The sequence below is a fragment of the Nymphaea colorata genome, chromosome 3, assembly GCF_008831285.2.
Source record: "Nymphaea colorata isolate Beijing-Zhang1983 chromosome 3, ASM883128v2, whole genome shotgun sequence".
Lineage (NCBI taxonomy): Eukaryota > Viridiplantae > Streptophyta > Magnoliopsida > Nymphaeales > Nymphaeaceae > Nymphaea > Nymphaea colorata.
The window spans coordinates 10,354,509-10,374,402 of NC_045140.1; the positions used below are offsets into that span (position 1 = coordinate 10,354,509).

Sequence of the window (19,894 nt, forward strand, 5' to 3'; positions counted from 1 at the left end):
AGTTTTTCTCTAGCTCTCTGGATTGGACCTTCATGTCCTGCAGAACGTGCTAACAAGTAAGTGAGTATATATATAATAATTCAGTTTCAGTAGTAGAGAATATAAAAAATCTGATTAACAAGATCCAGTTTTAATCTAAGCATGAATAATATTCATTTTATAAAATTTTCACGAGCATTTTTGTATGACTTTCGCTAGTTTGGACTCGTAATGCCATGTCTACCAAGATTGATTGACCAGGGGAGGAACCTAGTTGTGGACCTGGTCCAAGCTTGCAGGGAGTAGATGGTTCGGATATGAGTCGGTTCCAGCCTTTACTGAATTTTGACTTAATTTATTAGGCTTTATGGAACTTGGGATTGGATCCCAAAAAGAGTTCGATCGTACTAGTAGTAAGATCCTTCGTTTGTACGCAATCTGGTCTTACCTAATTTATTAGAAATTGGATCTCAGTTTCTTTATGCGAACTAACTAAATAGATCCAAAATTAGATCACTAACTGGATGTATTCAATTCATTTGCATCTCTAGAGCCTTGGTTACGAACTTTTTGGAGAGGCTTGGTTGCCAAGTAATAATCTCCAAGATTCATCTGGTACCCACTTTTTCTCAATAGCTAAACATGAACAGGACTTTACCTTCAAAACTCATCTCTATTAATTCATGGAACTGTGTGCTCAACCAAACATGAGTAACAATTACCTTGAAAACTTATTTCTCTTGTTTCTCTTATTCCTAATCCGAAGAGAAGGAAGAACGGTCTCCATTTCTACAAGTAGGACTGCTTTTCCACCTCTGAAAAGGAGACAAATTATCCAGGATAAGTTTCACCTGCAAACATATGCTCCCTAATTAACCGCTAGTTGCGACATGCATGATAATACATTTGCTAATGGGAACAACAACATACTGTTTGACGTATCTGTCTTACAGATTGGGTAGAATATACATGGAATACCATGTTGCATTTCATAAATCAGCTTTAATCTTTTCTTGGGCAAATTCATGGAACAATATTATTGTTTACATTGCCAAAGTGTCTTTGGCAGTAAAAACAATATCTCCAAAAATTATGTTAGGTTCATAAAGCACTTGTTACATAAAACAAACAGGTAATATACTGTTATGGTTGCCAAACACCCCCTTCAAGTATCTTTGACTATTCTTCCTGAAATGTATGCATTTAGAGGCATCCAATGTCCGCATTGGCAAAATAAGAAATGCCACTCACATCAAGGCAGGTGTCATTTATGCGTGCAAGTGTTCCAAACCTTTAAAGGCATTTAATAAGAAAAAATTGCATTCTTGGAAAAGTTGTTCTTTATGTCCTTATTTCAAAAAGGATCATGTAAACATGGATGTTATTTCTGGATCTAAGAATCAAACGCTGGATATAATCACATCCAGCTTTTTGAAATAAGATGGCGTTTTTAGAGCATGCGCATAGTTATGAACATGTATTTGCATGAACATAATGTTCTTCTTACTTACTAAAAGCCTTCTTTAAGTACAATGTTGAATTTAGTGAATTTCAAACCCCTTGTTTTGTGGCTTCGCTCTCGGTTTTAGCACGAATGTTCCATCTAATATAAGATGATCGGTGTTTTAGAGAAACAGAGAGTCCTAGCTAGTCGCATACTGGACAATAAACTACAGTTGATCATTTAATTGCCCATACAACTGCCAAGAGGGTAGGTCAAGTTTTTTAGACTGAAGAGAGGAGTTTATTTTATACCTGTGGTGCAACTATTCCTACTACTACTACTACTACTAACAACAACAACAACAATAACAATAATAATGCCAATACCACTTGGTTGAGCCATGATATGGACTCTATGCATCTAGAAAGCATAGGAGCTCCTGGAGATAGCTAGTTCGGGTGAGAGGGGAGATCCACCACTAGGGATGTCAAAAGATCATATTCGAATCAGTAACCATATCTGCTTTTTCAGATTATTCATATATTCAGATTTGAATTCTGATTCAAAAAAAAAATAAAGAAAAGTCATATTTGAATCCAAATCTGAAATCCGATTTCATCATTCAAATCTGATATGAATCTGATTTTTACATTTATATGTGAATCTGAATCCAAATTTTGAACTGAATTTTGCCAATTTTCAAAATGTAACAGCATTACAGATAGGATATTTATCTAAGAATAAATCTGATATGAATTTGTGTCCAAATCCGATCAGATAGTTATGTATATCCGAATTCGAGTCTGATCTGATGTCCGTTCTTAAATCCGAACCTGATCTGATTTCTTAATCAGATATTAATTTTTTTTTCTCATATCCGATTTTTTCGTATCGGTTGGGTCAAATATCCAATTCAAATAAGATATATTGACATCCCTACCTACCATCTTATAAAAAGCTGCTTTCAACGCCTCAGGATGCCGCCACGCCAGGAATAGCAAATTGGCAAACCTAATTTCATGTGTCACTTTCTCATTTTCATAAACCATATGCGACTCCAATAACATTTTGCAAGCAACCACTACTGCAGTCACCCGAACAAAATTAAATCATCTATTCTCCCCCTCAAACACAGGGTACAAAACAATGTTGGTACAAAGCAATCACTTCTGTTTTTGTTGTTTAATTTATACTTGTCTCAAAAATCTCTGAAGCCTGACCATCTGGGGACTTCACATCTTAGGCTTTTTTGTTGGAGATACTCAGAAGGACCCTAAAAACTTATTCCTTACCTAAATCCTTTTCTCTAGTTCCCTCTTTATCATTGTCGGTTACTCGAAGTTGAATTGGTAGTTGGATCTGGAAACTACAAATCAAGCCAGCTTCTGATCATGTAGGTGGTTCGATTCAAATTTCTAAAGAGTTTAATCCGAAGTTTCATAGAAAAGCTTGAGCTCGATCAATCCACAAGTCGTATAGGAGCAATAGGTGCTAAGGTTGGCTTCACTCAATAATATAAGTAATTGGTTAGGCCAAGTAATATCATAATATGTCATATTAATGCATTATTATATCTTAGAGTTGATATACACAACTTGCCAAATTATTTATTTTAGTGTTAAGTAATGATACTATTCCTAACAAGTAGGTTTGACTTGGGAAAGTTTTGATTTCGTCACAATTGGTTGTAGACACTGTTTTTCACATGAAAACAGGCTGGCTTGAGCTTGACTCATTTGACCCAGTTGGTTTAAGTCAAGCTTAAACACACAGAAAACGCAGCTTGATCGGCTCAGTGACCAGCTCTAGCGACGATAATCGCAAATCAAAATTGATAGGAATTAAGAACTTGTACCAGATCGACTTATTAATTCCTAGCTAGGGACAAATACAAACATCAAGAGCAGTGTTGGATTTTGGATCCAAGTCCAAATCCATGTACACATGAAACTAGGATTTCATTGTAAGCTAGAAACTTAGAGTGGAACTTAATAACTCTTATGCAATCCAAACCAGACCTTGAAATTGCCTTCCTAGCTACCACCCACACGTCATCCATGGGCAGTACGTACCAACCTCAGGTTTGTTCATTTTCATACCGTTTGTTTGTGAAGCTTCTCTGTTTATTGTGCATATAAATTTGTGGTTGTTGCTTGTGTAGGTCGTTTATTTATGTGGAGGTGACATTTTCTTGTCCGCCCAGTCAAAGCACACAGTAAAAGCAGAATCCGCTGGATCAGCCCATAGCAAAAATTCCTTGTAATATATATATATATATATATATAATTTCACAACCAAATGCAGCATGACCATGGAGATATTTAGGAATGTTAACAGATGGAATTCAAATCCGACATGCCCTTAACGGAATCCACTTTTTCGAATATTTGCATATTTAGATTCAAATTTATATTTAAATGTGAACATAAAAAAGCCATATTTAAATCCAAATCCAAAATCTGATTCTTACATTTACACATGAATCCAAATCCGAATTTTAAAACAATTGTAGCTGATTTTAGAAATATAAGTGCATTGGGTATATGATATTTACTAAAACTAAATCTGATCTGAATTGAAATCAAAATCTGATCAGATACTTATGTATATCCGAATCCAAATTTGAACTGGTGTCATTTTCTAAATCCGAGTTCAATCCAATTTCTTAATCAAACATTATTCGATTTTTTCAGAATGGTATGGTCAGATATCTAATTCAAATCAAATTTATTGACATCCCTAATCATGTTTAATCATGAAATGTTGCAATTAATTACAATGATAATTGTGTGTTGGGATTACTCTTAAGGGGGCATTGAGATGACACTCCAAAACCAGGTTTTTAAGCCGTTGGATTGTCATGAAAATTAGATTTGGAAAAAACATAATTAAAAAAAAAAAACCTTTTTCTAAAAAGGAGTGAAAGACCTTAGCCCCTCAAGCTATTCATAAAAAACTAAGTTTTGTATGTGTCACTCAAACAAAGAAAATAAATTTTTAAAATTTATTAAAAAACTAAATTTCATGAAACCAAGTTTTCACAAAATTGGGTAAAAATGAAAGGTGAACACCTCCTCAATGTTTGATTATTCGTTTAGAGAATCTTAATTCTTCATCAACTTTAATTTTTCTAAACGAAAATAAAAATGGTGAGTGTGACCGAATGATCTGAGATCCTCCATCATGAATTGCCCCTAACACATTGACATACGAGGCCGGATTTTCGAAAGACAGCCGGTTCCGGTAGCGAGTGTAAAAGGCACTGAACAGCCATATTCATCGTCTATTCATATTCAAGGGCGGAGGGAAGGTGGGGCTCGCAGCGGCTTTGGCCTCTTCTTATATTTTAACAACTTTAAGTATATACAATTATAAAAATATTAGTTTAATATATATATAAAAAAATTGATCATTTATATTTTAGTTCCTGTTAAAATTTTGAAACTATAGTTTAGTTTCAGCTCATGTAACAATAAATTCTTGACTTCACCCCATATTCATATTTAATATATTCATATGATAATTTTGTTGTTTCTGAACCACTTAAAAATCGGTGTCGTCTTCTTCTTCTTCTTCTTAACTGTGAGAGGAGAACTTGAATCACACGTAGATTCCGTTGTGATATTTGAGCAACTTTTCCAATAATAGCCAACAGGACGCTTCCCCAAGCTCTGCGCTTTTGTCTTGGAGCCCGAACAAGTCCAGCTAGAAGCATGCTCCATTCGTCACTTCCTGTACGTACGTGGGCAAGGAAGGATCCTTGATGTATGTTTATTCGCATTAGAGTGCTCAGAGCACATGAAAGTTGGATTCTACCCAATAATTTTATGAATTTGTACACAAGTTACGCCATGCTTAAGCCTGGATCTGAAATATAGACATCTCCGGTTAAGGTCGTAAGGATACATGAACGAAATATAGGTAAATTTTTATTTGTTATCAATGTTTAATTTCTAATGACATAAATGTGATTAAAAATCTTGAAATATTTCCTATAGCTACATCAAAATATAATAATCTTAATTACAGGTCGATGTGCATCAAGAGATACACAGACAAAACGGCACGTCCTTGTGATCAATAATTTGAATATTAAGGATCGTATTATTCATGAGCAAGTTCCAAATTAACATGTCACAAACGATGTCCAAGGATGGTATATATACCCAATTGGCCAGGCGGCTGATCCGATGAATTGACCGATTTATTGGTTTAGGTAAGTCGGCTCTGAATAAAAAGATTTTTTAAAAAAAAATAAAAATATATAGATAAATAATTTAAAATTTAAAAATATGTTAAAAAATGGCAAGCACTTGGCAGATGGTGCCGGAAAATCCACTGAAACTTGAAAGAATATATAAAAGAAGAAACACGGCCCATTGGTTTGAAGCCCACATATTTCATGTTTAGCTAGTAGCTAGCTAGCTCCTTTCTCTGTCAAATAATGTCCCCAATATATTTAAAAAAAAAAGAAAGTTGGAGCCTTATGAGGGGTCAGAGAGAGGCACCCTCCTTTGCCGAGATCATGTGGAGGGAAATCGGAAGGAATCTTAATTTGAGAAAGGGTAGCCTGCATGATCAGGTGTGTAGGGTGGGTGCAGTCACCATGAGTCCTTTTCTGCAAATAAAGTGCAGCTAGAAAACAAGGCCGTGGCTATTTGGAGCCTTCTCTGATGCATCTGTCTCTTTCATGTTGGCCCTTGTCATGTATCAGCAGTTGCTCTGCAGTAGCCCTATTAGCTGAGTTGAGCTCAAGCTAATAGTTTCGAGCTCGAGCCAAGCCTAAAAGGAAGGACTCGAACCAATTTCAAGATGACATCAATCAGTCGTTCTCCTTTTTCAGTTCTTGGATTACTACCTGTTGAAGCTAGGAATTTTTTTATGAGGGAGGCCGAATTATAGTTTCAAAATTTTAACATGAATTAAAATATAATTTTTCAAAATTGTTATATATAAGATAAACAAAACTCATTTTTTGTGACACCCAAATGCTTATGAAACAGTGTTTTAACAGAAGAATAAATTTGTTGCATCCAAAAAAGAGTTTTGGGGTGTCATGCAAACGGCCCCTCATGTGTCCTTTCCCTGTTTATTAGGAAAGCGTTCAAGTTACTTTGGACCCCTGCCCTGCACTCAAAGTATCTAACTTTACCACCCTTTTTAACTTTTAGATTTGAATCAAGCCACCTAACCAGGACAGAGCCTTGTGGACCTAAAGATTGTGGCCTTTGTTGTCCTTTTGAAGGAAAGAATACCAGCAATATAGCATTTGGTGGCAAGAGACTTTATTGGTGACATCCTTCAGCACCTTTAATACATGCAGTCTCCCTTGAGGGTTTAGTAGTCAGCTCCCCAAGAAATGCATTATAACCCCCCCCCTTTGTTAGTTGGAGATTTTCCTTTTTTGTGTTTAACTTAATTTTTACTTGTAATTTTAAAAAAGCACTATTTTTGTGAGTTTTTTTTTAATTAAGATAACATTTTTCTGGAAACTGTCAAATTAGAGCTTGAAGTACAACTTTGTTCACCTGATAAACATTTGACAATTTTTTGTTTTTCAAGTTTAGGAAAGTATATTTCAAGCCCTTATTTGACAGTTAATTAGTAGGAAAAGTTTACCTCTTACAAAAAAGTTTTACAAATCGTGGTTATAGGCAAAAAATTGGCCTAGGAAGGAAGATTCCCCCTTTTAGATATATAAGTAATTTGTGGCAAGAATTATTTAGTTCTCAATCTTGTCCATGTCCAGGATGATGCACTCAACATGCAACTTCTTACTACAGGTGGAATTTAAGTTGTGATATTTAATCACCTCGAATGTAGAATCTGCGCAGGTGATCCGAGATCCACATCAATCTTAGCTTCTTAGTACTTAATTTTGTACAAACACACACCCCTTCAACCATAGATCTGAAATACTGATCTATAGAGAAATCCAGTGTTTGTTTAAACGATAGATTTTACAGCATCCCGGATCTTGGATCACCTCTGATTTGAGATTAGAGACTATTAAAATACCAACTTTTGTAAACCACAACATATTTACTTGTAAATTAACCTATGCATTTTGCTTCATGTACTGCTAAATTGACCTCTCTCTCTCTCTCTCTCTCTATATATATATATATATATATATATATATATATATATATATATATTAGATATATATATATATCAAAAATGTACATCCAAGTTTCCCATCAAAGGAAAAAAAGGAAGACTACTGACTTGCTAAGTATACTAGAAAAGACAGGCTACGATTGTATATAAAGTGTGACAGTGGTATTATATACAGAAACAGCCCTTGAGCTGCCTCAAAGGACTCACATTGAACAAAGGCATCTAGACAGCAGAAGATACAGTCATTTACGTATCTCAATCAAGTGCATAGCTACAATGCTTCAAAATCTCAGCCGAGTCAACCGAGTTGACTTAGTGACTCGGTCCTCAACATGGTCCAGAAAATGGAAAAAACCAGAAATTGTCATTGACCAGGCCGAGTCATGGAATGATTTGGCCGAGTCGTCTGAGTTTTAACAGAGTCAAATATGGTTTAACTGAGTCATTTATACATATATATGTGTGTTACTAAAAGAATTTACATATCAGTGTTATAATGAATCAAAAGTACTGTTTTGTACATATAAAAATATATTTTATGCAAACATTAAAATTGTCAAAGCCAGGTTGAGTGATTGAGTTGACCCGACGAGTCGCGATCAATTTATTCCGAGTCACTGCGTTAAAAAACCTTGCATAGTTAAACTGGGTTCGAGAAATGATTCGATTCGATTGCACAAGCAGCTAGCGTGCCGATGCAGCTTTAGACTTCTTATCAATCATCCATCACATAATTATAAATAACTACAAGTATAATATTGCCCATCTTCGTTGTCATATAGTATCATATTTGCGGTGGAGAATGCTTTTGGTGGTGCCCCACATGTCTTCTCCTCTCTCTCTCTCAACCTTCACTGTTTCTATTTCCTTTTCACACTTTTTCTTTCCTCCTTCTGACTAAGCATAATCTTGTGGAGTCCTTGTGAGGCATCTTTCTGCAGACCGGACAAAGGCTACTTGACAAAGATGATACAAAAATATTGATGACAATTTATTATTCTCTCTACATGAAAAATTTAACTTATTAGATCCCGGCAACCACTGTGAATAGAGAAATAAAGAGAACCATTGGAACAAACAAAATCTGTGACCGACTGAGAAATAATTTGTATGAAAAAGTTCTTGACATGACATAGCATAGCTGATCGGAGGGAGGTTTACGTAGACATTTTTTATAGGATGCCGTTCGTTGAAGGCGGTGTGTTGCCCACCGAGACTCCAACCCAACCAAAAACCCTAAAGAGAGGGGGAATGGAGGGACCTTCAAGTCTTATCCTAACAAGAGAAGATCCTGCTCTCGAAAACTTTATGACATGCTCAGATCCACCTCGTTTTTTAATTAAAAAACCAGTATATTGACGTTAATTAATTATGTAAGTTTTTACAAAAGATCCTTCAAATTTGTTGAGCGTTAATCGAGTCGAACTTGATTTATGACAAAATAATAGTCCATATATTCAAAAGACTTTGTCGAGCCTTAATTGAGTGGAGCTCGAGGTTTGAGCTCAAGGTTTCATTAGTCGAGCCGAGCTCGAGCTGACTGAACTTGGGCTCGACTCGGCTCGTGTTCACTCCTAGCGCGGGGTTTGGTTTTTTTCCTCGTTTCCCTTTGCATCATCAATTTCGATATGGATCTGATCTGCAATATGCTCACTAAATTCGAGTCCGAGCCTTTAGCAACCGGAATCTCATTTCTTAGCTGAAGCTTACGTGAAAGAGATCCGAATCGCGTGGACAACAGTGTCTGAGATTCTGGATCAGGGTTTGACCAGACAACAGAAAACGAATTCAGTTCTACCTGTCCCCCATTCTTTAAGAGGAACAAATATTGATTACTTTCAAAGTCGAAATGTTCAGGTTTTCGGAGCAACTCATAGAGTTCTCGGTTCTGCGAATATCGGGTCGGGCGATTCGGTCCCGAAATAGGATCCGGACTCTGATCTGTGAATTTGGCACTTTAGGAATTAATGAATGATTTTAAATGAAAATAATGAAGGAAGAGACAGGCGGTGGGACCAGTCGGGCAAGAGTGGGACCCGCGGTCGTTGTCCCCGCATTTTGGAACACCGGTTCCTTGACCCGACCCGTCAAAAATGCACGACTGGCAGCATCATTATTGCTCGCCTGATTGGACACGTACATGTCCACCTCATGCTTCTCTTTTTTACTATTTTATTATTTATTTGTTCCCTTTTTTAATGGATGGCTGCGACGGGCTTGTTTTTTAGATGGTCTAAGCTGTCATATAAATATCTTTTTATTTTCACCAGAAGATGCTGCCAAACGGAGTGAGAACGCGTCTGATTCGTCGGATAATTTCGATTAAAGGCACAATAATCTGACTAAAGTAAAAGTAGGCTTCATACTTTCGGAATGACATTCGAGGCGCCAGATTCTTGCTGAAACTATCAACAAGCACCTGAACTTGAATGGATGAAGCACATAAAATGTTGAATTTTTCCTTTTTTATGAATATGTGTATTTCATTTCTTATGTTATAAAATACGAGGAGTTTAGTCGATTTAATGGTTTGTCATTGATAAGACTATACATTGAAGTATCAAGCAGTTGAAGTCTCTATTGGTAACTTTCAATAATAATCTCTTGTTTCTATGACAAAGATTTATAAGAAGTGAATAAAATTTTAATATAAATGTAAAGTTGATTAGTTTGAAAATGCTGAGTTTTTTTTCATGAAATAAGCATGATAAAATGGGTAGTTACAACAGGTCACATAGTTTTTTTTTTTTTTTTTTCTAAAAGCAATTGCTGAAACTTAATGGTACAATTCAATGAACTACACCATATAGTCGATACAAAATAAATGCCCCAAAAAAAAATTATTTATAAACAACCTTAGAGTTGAACACTTTGCACTACATTAACGCTAGTTTTGAGTTATCCTCAATAAAGTAGGTGTTCAATCTTTACTACTTGTGACGATAAAATAATGAACTTGTGTTCAAAACCTCCATGATCGCTTAACTAGCTGATTGGATCGCTAGAAATCACATTTACTTGATAGAAAGTTAATAGGAAATGAGTTGAGAGATAGACATAGCAGAAATTTCTTGTTAAGGGATACTCTTACTTTTCGAAACTTTAAACTTTAAAGGGCATTCATATGTTAAAAAATGATAATTTATGAAATTTTTAAAGGGCATTCATATGTTAAAAAGTGATAATTTATGAAATTTCTAGGCATAAATAAAGTAAAACCTTTGAAGGTTCGCAGCGTTTTCTGAAAATGTGATGGTGGGTCTAGGAATATTGAGATAAAAAGTGGGGAATACAAATAAAACCTTCGACTCTCCCCGTAATAACTCATGTTGCCCAACTTCGTGGTGGAGTAAAAATATAAAAATGATTACTTAAAGCACGTTTTTCATTTTTACTCCCTCTTTGTCTCTTTCTGTCGCCCGAGCTTGCTTTATAGAGAGAAGGAAGGGGACGGTAGGTTGAGCTAAGCGGGAGAAATCTGTCTGTCTGTCTCTCTTTCTCTGTTGTTGAGGTCCAGATTTCTTAGACGTTTCGTGTGTTTTGCTTAGTAGTTCAAGATTTAGTTCATCGCTGACCTTTATCGGGAATTCGAAGAATTTTCTGTTTAGTCCGTGTTTTTTTCTGGATCTCCAGTAAAGTATTTGCTGGAGGGTTTTCGGTACTGAACGATCTCTTTTCAGGGTTTACTGAATTGAGGCTTCTGTTATAGGTGGCGGAGTTGAGATTAGTGTGTTGAGTGTTAGTAAATTTATATTCCATTTTGCTGCTTTTAGAGGGGTGTGGCTTGATCTTGTTTGGATTTGAGGTTGCTGCTCTGAAAGGAGGCGAAAGTATTGAGACGACGTGAGGGTTGTCCGGATTTCCTGAAGAGTTGCTGATTGCTTTCTTTGGTGCTTCTTTAGGTGCGATGTCTGCCTCTGCTTCGATTTTTTTTCTCCCGTCTGGAACTTTTTCGTTGTTGCATCCATAAACTTTTTTCAATTCTTTTGGGGAAGTCATTTGTGTTTTTGAGCTTTTTCTGGGAGGTTTAGTTTGAATTTTTTGGTGAATTTTAAAGTTGCTTCTATCAAATTTAGTGTTTTAGCTCTTTGAAGAAATTCAACACTAATTCTGTGAATTTTGTGCCTCGTTGTTTCTTGCTCGTGAGTTTCTAAGTCTGGTTTGGAAAGAAACTCAATCAAATACCATGAAGTTTGTGTCCCGTTGCTTCTTGCTTCAAAATTTATGAGCTTGATCAGATATTGTAAATTTCTCTGATTCCGTCTAGGTTAGAAATTGTTCTTTAGCTGACTACGTTTTTCGTTTCTTTGTCGAGAGCATCTTTTTTGACGTCCTTTAGTTTCTATCCAAATTCATTTAGGTTTTGCCTACCTGCCACTTGTTTCTTATCTTTTGCATGGTTATCTAATTGTTTCCTTATTTTAGTTAATTGTGTTGAAGTAAAAGGCATGAGCATAGAAACCTCCTCTAAGTGGGATAATGAAAAGGGGAAGAACGTCCTGGTTATTCATTTTTCTCTGTAATTGTTCCATCTTTAGGGGAAGAGATGACGATCGGAAGCCTGGCCCCTGCTAAAGAAAAGAAAGCAGGCAAAAGTAAGCAAGTGGCTGACGAGAAAGCTCCTCTGCTTCCGCTGAAACAGGATGAATTTGAAGGGGAACTGGATGGGTTCAATGGAGCTTCTTATGCCGGTGCTGTATTTAATCTCTCGACCACGGTTGTTGGTGCTGGAATCATGGCTTTACCTGCCACAATGAAGGTTCTCGGACTTGGTCCAGGAATCCTGATGATCATCTTCATGGCATTTCTGACGGATGCTTCAATTGAAATGCTGTTGAGATTTAGCAAGGCTGGGAAAACAGTCTCATATGGAGGTGTTATGGGGGAAGCTTTTGGGAAATTTGGAAGGATTCTGTTGCAGATTTGTGTCGTTATTAACAATGTGGGTGTGTTGATCGTATACATGATCATAATAGGTAATCATATATGAGAATCCTCCAGCTTCGCTTTTGTCCTTTTTTTTTTTCCGGTACATGTATGAGAATCTTTTGTGCGCGTGTTTTCTTCTGTTACTTGTTTGAGGAAGCTTTCTTTTTGTTGATGTTTTTTCATTGAACGGCAAATTAAACTCACCATTTTTCTCTTTCCTTGACTGTCCATATGAGTGGTATCATCTATCTTGTACAAGACCACTATTGTTGTATGCTTTTTAATTGATGGCCAATTGGTGGCTGGGGAGAATTATATGCTGGCAAAGTATATAGTAATTTTTAAGGCCATGTAATCCTGCACCTTAAATATTATTTATCTGTTCTTTAAGTTCCATAGTCCGCCTTCCTGAATACTTCTAAACTGCTAGTTCTGGAAGTAAACTCTCATAGCCTGTCCAACTTCTTTTCTTCACCCCACGTGTTCTTTACATTGAACTGCTCTTTACTCGTTAGTAGTACTCCTAATTTTGCACAAAATTTACCGTTTTAGTCAGGTGACTGTTAAGTCATGTAGAGAAAAATCTTCTGCTTGCATGCTTACTAAGCGGCAGTCATGCTGCAACTGCAGAGCACTTACAATTGATGGTTTCCATATTGCTAATTTCATTTAAGAATTTTCTACGTATCAAACATATTTCTTTTGACATATCCTTATAGAAATCTACATGTGTTGTTACATCAAGTTGGATAAGATGGCTGAGAACCTGAGACATATTCTCCGTTCTTCTGTTAGCTGTTCCAGATGGAAAGTTTTTTTATATGCTTTTTGTACTTGTTTCCTCTCAGGAGATGTGCTTTCTGGAACATCTTCAACTGGAGTACATCACTCTGGCGTGTTGGAAGGATGGTTTGGTGAACATTGGTGGAATGGGCGTGCATTTGTCTTGACTGTTACAACCTTAGCTATATTTGCACCACTTGGATCCTTCAAACGTGTAGGTATGTTCATATTGCTCGAAATACTGTTTTCCTTCATTGAGCTATTTCCGCTCCTCTGTTGATGGGTGGCATCACTCTTAGAATCTCTCAACCAGTCCGAAAGTGCACCTTAGAATCGCTAAATTGATTACTGAACTTGTGTAGGGTTATGGGCTCCCCTCTTTCTATTTCCAAATGTGCTGAATGAATAGTTCTTTCTCTCCAACCGACAAAAGTGTGTGCCAGTGGTAGGGCCTTTACTAAAGAGAAAAACTTATCACAGAAGATAATTCATGTGAAAATTTTACCTGATGATATTTCTTCTCAAGATTGGTAAGGTGGTTTAAAAATTTTAACTACAAAATCAGTAGTCTTCTGAATCTTTACAAAAGGCCAGCAAATTTTCTCCAACTTTATCCATGTCCTCAGACAGAAATTCATCGCAAACTTGATTTTGGAGTTTGTTCTTCTGCTTGCTAATCCTATGACCGAGCTCTTTAGTTGATATAAGAGAGATCACATGATATATTTAATATTTTTGTTGAGCACTTAGTTGTGATCTGATTTCGTCATCTTCTTTCAGATTCTTTGAGTTTCACCTCTGCATTATCAGTCGCGCTTGCAGTAGTATTTGTTGTTATAACAGCTGGAATCACGATTGTCAAATTGATAAATGGGAGCATTCCAATGCCTAGGTGGATGCCTCATGTTACCGATATGGCTTCTATCTGGAATCTCTTCACAGTTGTTCCTGTTCTGGTCACTGCCTTTATCTGCCACTACAATGGTGAGTTAAAATCATCTTTGAAGCCATGTGGCTAAGTCTGGATTATTTCATGTCACTTCGTTTGCTTTTCAAATGTAACATTGTTTTGATAACTTGCATACTTGATTTGGCTTTGTAATATGCTTGCCTCAAAAGTACAGAACTTTGACTGTTATTTTTTCACTATTTTTTCTGTTCTTATTACTCCTAAGAGATGCTCAAAGTCTTCATTATCATTTTGCAGTCCATACCATAGAAAATGAGCTCGAAGACTCCTCTCAAATGCAATCCATAGTCCGCAGCTCACTGGGCCTTTGCTCGACAGTATATATTACCACCAGTTTCTTTGGCTTCCTTCTATTTGGAGAGGCTACTCTTGATGATGTCTTGGCCAACTTTGATGCCAACCTCGGGATCCCCTACAGTTCAGTTTTGAATGATGCAGTGCGTGTCAGCTATGCTGTTCATCTGATGCTCGTCTTCCCTATCATTTTCTTTGCCCTTCGGCTGAACCTGGACGGACTTCTATTTCCATCTGCAAGGCCCCTTGTATTGGATAACCGTAGGTTTGCATTGATCACTGTGGCACTTATTGGAATAATCTTCCTCGGAGCAAATTTTATCCCAAGCATCTGGGATGCGTTCCAATTTACCGGAGCCACTGCTGCTGTCTGTATTGGTTTTATCTTCCCTGCATCCATTGTGCTAAGGTACTTCCGCCTAGTTACTTATTAGTTCTCAGTGTTCAAAAGTTTCAAATAGAGGCTGGTACTGGTCATATTTGGTGTTGAAGGGAAACTACTGAGAGCCTGAGACAGATGGCTTTTCATGTCCCCATTGGTTCCACTAGGTTCTAAACTGCTGGAATTTGAATAATAGTATAACTTGTAGTTTCTCACAAGATTCAGACCCAACTTGGCTTAGGACCTGGAGGTTTGTTGTAAACCAACAGCCCAACACATACACGTATGTCTATGTGCCTAGAGGGGCAGGCGGAGAGTGGCTTTCCTGACCAAGGAAGCCCCTTCCGTAGGCTATCTTGTTCCACTGTTTCATTAGCGCTGGATTACCTAATTTACAGAACGGTTTGCCGTTCTGATACTTTCTGATTCTTCTTCTCCCTCATTGACATGCAGGGACCCTTATGGCATTGCAACGAAGAGGGACAAGCTCTTGGCTGTGTTTATGATTGTGCTTGCTGCCTTCTCCAACTTGATAGCTATCTACAGTGATGCCTACTCGTTGTTCAAGAAAAGTGAGGTTTCTCCACGTGCCTAGGACGGCAATTTATGTACATGCAGATGTGTTGCAAATGGTTGAATGTAAAGAAAATCATGGTTTTCTTGAAGGTTGAGGATTGGTTAGTTCAAAATGGAGATTGAGCCAGCAAGTTCTCAAAAATGCCAACTGTGTTAGTTACATGTGCATGCAACTTTCTTGTATATCTATTTGTCTGAAATAAAATAATTTTTGCGTTACTGTGAACATTTGGTGGCGGTGATATCATTTAGTTAATGAAAATTTCCCTGGTCCCTCTCACATCTGCACTATGCTATCCAGGTTAAAGTCCACCCCAGACACTGGTGCTACTTAGTTGTCTCTCTCTCTCTGAGGTTAGGGTTTCACAGTGAGCAGAGCCATCTCCAGCAGTGCCTGCTTGCCGGCGGCATTGTTGGGATGAGGGGTATCGGTGTGAGCAGTAGTAAGGAAATGGAGCTGAGTCAAAGGGATTGGAGAAGTAATGGAGGAAGTTTTGCCAGAAGCCCATCGAGATGGAGAGGCTTCCGTGCTAGATTTGGGGGTTGGATTCAAAAAGGGTCATTCATGGGCCTCCACTGTCGATGGGGATGAGAGGCCAGACCTTTCTAAATGTCCCAAAATAGAAGTTTCCTTGGATGATGATGTTCCAGTAGTGGGTTTTCACCCAGAGGCTCTGCACAAGTTCAAGGAGCCCTTTACATGCGACAGTGGCAGGCTTGTAGGGAGGAAGAGCTCGCCAAAACAAACTATTGGTTCATCTTTGATGCGCTCAGGCAACAGCGGAAATAAGTGAGGAACACCTGATTTTTAGTCAGAGGAAACAGGTGATTCCTCATACGAGTTGATTCAGAAAAACTCGAGATCGTCTTGAGGATGGGAGCTACAATGCTTATGGTGAGCAGTTGTCCCCCAGTTGAGGACATGAGGATCGAAGAACAGGACTGTGGGTGGAGCTCCCCAACCTCCCCGTCCACCTGTCGAACGAGCTATCTATCAGGGCATTGTCAAAGCTCTAAATAGCCGATACATAAGAGAAGACCAGTGCTTGGAAGCATGGGAAAAAGTGGGGTTCATTTGGATTAGTTGGAAGCCCCCATCAACTTCTTTCTCATACATGCGATGAAGTTATTGTTGGACAAATAGACCAGTATTTTTCAAGAGATTATTTATGAGGCCAAGATTATATTTTGTAGATATTGTAGAGCTATGATGCATACAGCTTTATCCTTGCAGGAAGAATACCAACTATCAACAGGGGAAAATGGATTCCTAGAGTTTGGGAAGATGGCACTAAAACCCTCAGATGGACAAAGGAATTCATAATAGAAGCTTGCAACCTGCAGGGACCAGGAACTTAAGCATTCCTAAGTCCTTGCCTGAATGTAGGGAGGACACCCCATCTATAGGAATCCAGCAACAAAGGAGTGGAGTAGCGTGAGGTACATGGGGCCTCCAAGGAGGCCAACCTCAAAGACTGGCGGCCTTGCACCTTGGAAGAAGGAGGCAGAATAGAGTCTGCGCATAAGGGTGAGCAATCCTGCCCCTCGCCCATTCTCCCAAAGTTCCAAACCTCTTCAACAATAAGAACGACAAGAATCGCTTTGGGCCCAAAAGTGGTTAATTTGCCGCAGGGGAATTCAAACTAAAGGAACGATTCATTCTCTACGAGAAAAGTGCTCTCTAAACTGAACCATGAACGAGAATAGAATCTTGCTGGAAACTCAATTATCATATCCATGTAATCTGTAAGTGTGCCGGTGGAGTCGACCCCTTTCAACTAACGCCGCCCTGTTTGGAGGAAGGAAAGGAAAGGAAAGAACAACCAATCCAAACAAGTTTTATAATCATCTCTTTTCTTTCCTTTCCCATTCTCTTTCCCTCCCTTTCTTTCCCTTTCCTTCCCTTTCCCTCCATCCAAACAAAGCGTAAGGGGCAAGTACCCCTTTCCCCTCGACTCCCATTAATCCTTTTTATTGTCTTCATGCAGTTTAGATATTGAGACATTGAGGCCCCACTGGGTTTTGTTTTCATGTCTGACACTCGAGACAAAGAAGAAGAAAAAGGAGGCGGAAAAGGAGACTGGAAGTAGCAAGAGGCACTCCAGTAAGAGCTCCTCCATGGTATGCCTAAGAAGGGCCTCTATTGCTCAGAGAAAATATGCTTGGACAGAGCCTGGTGATTGACAAGAATGTAGACTTCAACCTCCACAACAAGTGGACCTTGGTGGGGAGGAAGAGAAAGAAAAGTCAAGGAAAAGGGATGGAAGTTGTTGTCTCTCAAAACCTGGGTAAAGAAAACAGGATGGTTGATGGGGGTGGGGTGAGCTGCAGTCCTCGTTGACAAACTCATGAACCTTCTCTGTTGGAACATAAGGGGAGCTATCAGGGGTGTAACTCAACAAAAAAACATTAGGACCTATGAAAAAGCCCCAATCAGTTTTCTTATCAACACTCAGGTCAATGATAAAATTGTTGAGCGTTTGACCATAAGATGTTGCAACATAGAATTGGAAGCAAATAAGGAGTTGTCGATAGGTAGAGCAAGAAGCATTTGTTTCTAGGACCTGACAGAGAAAGGTTGATTCGATAAAAAAAATACTAGTGATGCATTATAGGATAGTTTCAATTCAATGGAAATCTAGTCACTTTTAGGATGATTGGGTTGTATATGTCGAAACACCCTGTAGCAAGAATGGTAGTATTTAGTGAATTAGGAGCAGCCCTATGCTCTTATACTATCCCTTCGCTAGTCATGAGACAATTCAATGCAATGAGAGAAGTGGGGAATAAGACTGATCGATGCCCGAGTTTTCATTCATGTAGAGGTTTTAACAGTTTTCTGGGCAGCCACAGGTTGTATGAAGTTAGAGATTCTAACTGCTCTTCTACTTGGTCTAACAGATGTAGTAGAAGAGAGAAGGTATCCCGTAAGCTAGATTGGTCTTTCATTAACTAAGAGTGGAATGAAATAATAATGTTTAATTATTCATTGGAGTCCATAATAAGACACATATCGGATCATAAACCCTTGATTATTAAATTGAAGCCTACATTGGACCACAACAGGGGCAAGCCTAGATTCATATTCTTCAAACTATGGTTAATGATGGATGAAGCAACAGAACTGTTTAAAAATACTTGGTATAAGCAGTAATCAAAGCGCCCAATGCTGAATGTGAATGTAGTATGCAAGAATCTAAAAAGGTGCAATGGAGATCAGTGTGGTAGACTTGAAGACAGAATCTAAAACCGTCATGAGTAGCTAGACTACTTTGATCGTCTCATAAAGAGAGGTAATTTAGAGGCTAATAGAGATTAATCTATGGTGAGAGAGCAGCTATAGAAGGTTCTTTCTATGAAGAAAATATTATAGAAAAACAGGGTTAAGATCTGTTAGCTCAAAGGGTCTTTAAGAATATGAAGTTCTTTCAGGCAATGGCAAATGACAGAAGGGTAAAAGATCTAATAGCAACTATAACAATTGGTGATCATGTCTTCGAGTGGCTGAATGATGTCATAAAGGAAATTTCGAGCTATTGTGAGATATTTTACAATGACCCAAATGTGAGTGGTTACATCCTTTCTAACATTGGTGATGGCCCAACATTGTTGCTAGAAGAGAACGAGGAGTTCTTTAAACAGTCAGACGACAAGAAGTGAAAAGAGCAGTTCGGAGTATAGACAAAGGCAATGCTACCAGCCTAGACAGTTTTCCTTACTATTTCTTTTAATCGACCACAAGCTTACAAGTAATCCCAAAAGTGATGGTTAACATACTTTAAAATAACTTTTCTCGTATCATTAAGGAAGACCAGAGAGCTTTTGTGAAGAACATATACATTCAGAACCAAGTGGCAATGACAAATGACCTAGTAGACGTGTTGTGTAGGAGCAAGCAAAAGTCATTATGCCTTAGACTGAACCTATATAAGGCATATGCTGGCTCCTGTTCAACTCATCAGTTTGTTGAATCAAGTTGAAACGAGTTTGGTATGAGCCAAACTGATACAATCCACAAAAAGCTACTTGGTACCACTTCAAGTGTTGTTGTGCCAGACTTGGGATTTGACCAAGCTAGTTGCGGGTATAACACAATTAATGATTCTTCGGGTGAGTAGGACACCATTTAAACAAGATTCGAAGGCCCTCCCACTCTTCATGCCTCTAGGGTCCTAGGCGGCATAGAGACTAAATAGAGTACGGTGCACTCATCAACTAGAATGTGGTGATCTCACCTTTTATGTTTCATGGTACCAACACCTACATGAATGACGTGCCTTTTATGTGCCCTGCCTGCCCAACTAAGGATTTTCTCATGAATTTTTTCTTGTGCAACAAACTTGAAAATAAGTAAGATGGGGCATACATATTTCACAAAGCTTACCTACCTGTTGGAAATTTACATCTATCCCACGCG

General features: G+C 38.0%; 1 protein-coding gene across 1 annotated transcript; it reads left to right on the plus strand.

Moving 5' to 3' along the window:
* Nucleotides 1-10,965: 10,965 nt before the first annotated feature.
* Nucleotides 10,966-15,696, plus strand: LOC116250615 (amino acid transporter AVT6A-like). The gene is made up of 6 exons (XM_031624369.2): nt 10,966-11,445; nt 12,082-12,519; nt 13,321-13,473; nt 14,036-14,239; nt 14,463-14,928; nt 15,355-15,696. Exons 2-6 carry the CDS (start codon nt 12,090-12,092, stop codon nt 15,494-15,496), a joined length of 1,395 nt encoding a protein of 464 aa, XP_031480229.1. The 5' UTR covers nt 10,966-11,445; nt 12,082-12,089; the 3' UTR covers nt 15,497-15,696.
* Nucleotides 15,697-19,894: the final 4,198 nt, after the last annotated feature.

Bases quoted from the DNA above. Each gene is read 5' to 3' on its own strand.
- LOC116250615 (XM_031624369.2), top strand. From the start codon at position 12,090: ATGACGATCGGAAGCCTGGCCCCTGCTAAAGAAAAGAAAGCAGGCAAA. The intron at 12,520-13,320 runs GTAATCATATAT...GTTTCCTCTCAG, and splicing joins CGTATACATGATCATAATAG to GAGATGTGCTTTCTGGAACA. The intron at 14,240-14,462 runs GTGAGTTAAAAT...ATCATTTTGCAG, and splicing joins CTTTATCTGCCACTACAATG to TCCATACCATAGAAAATGAG.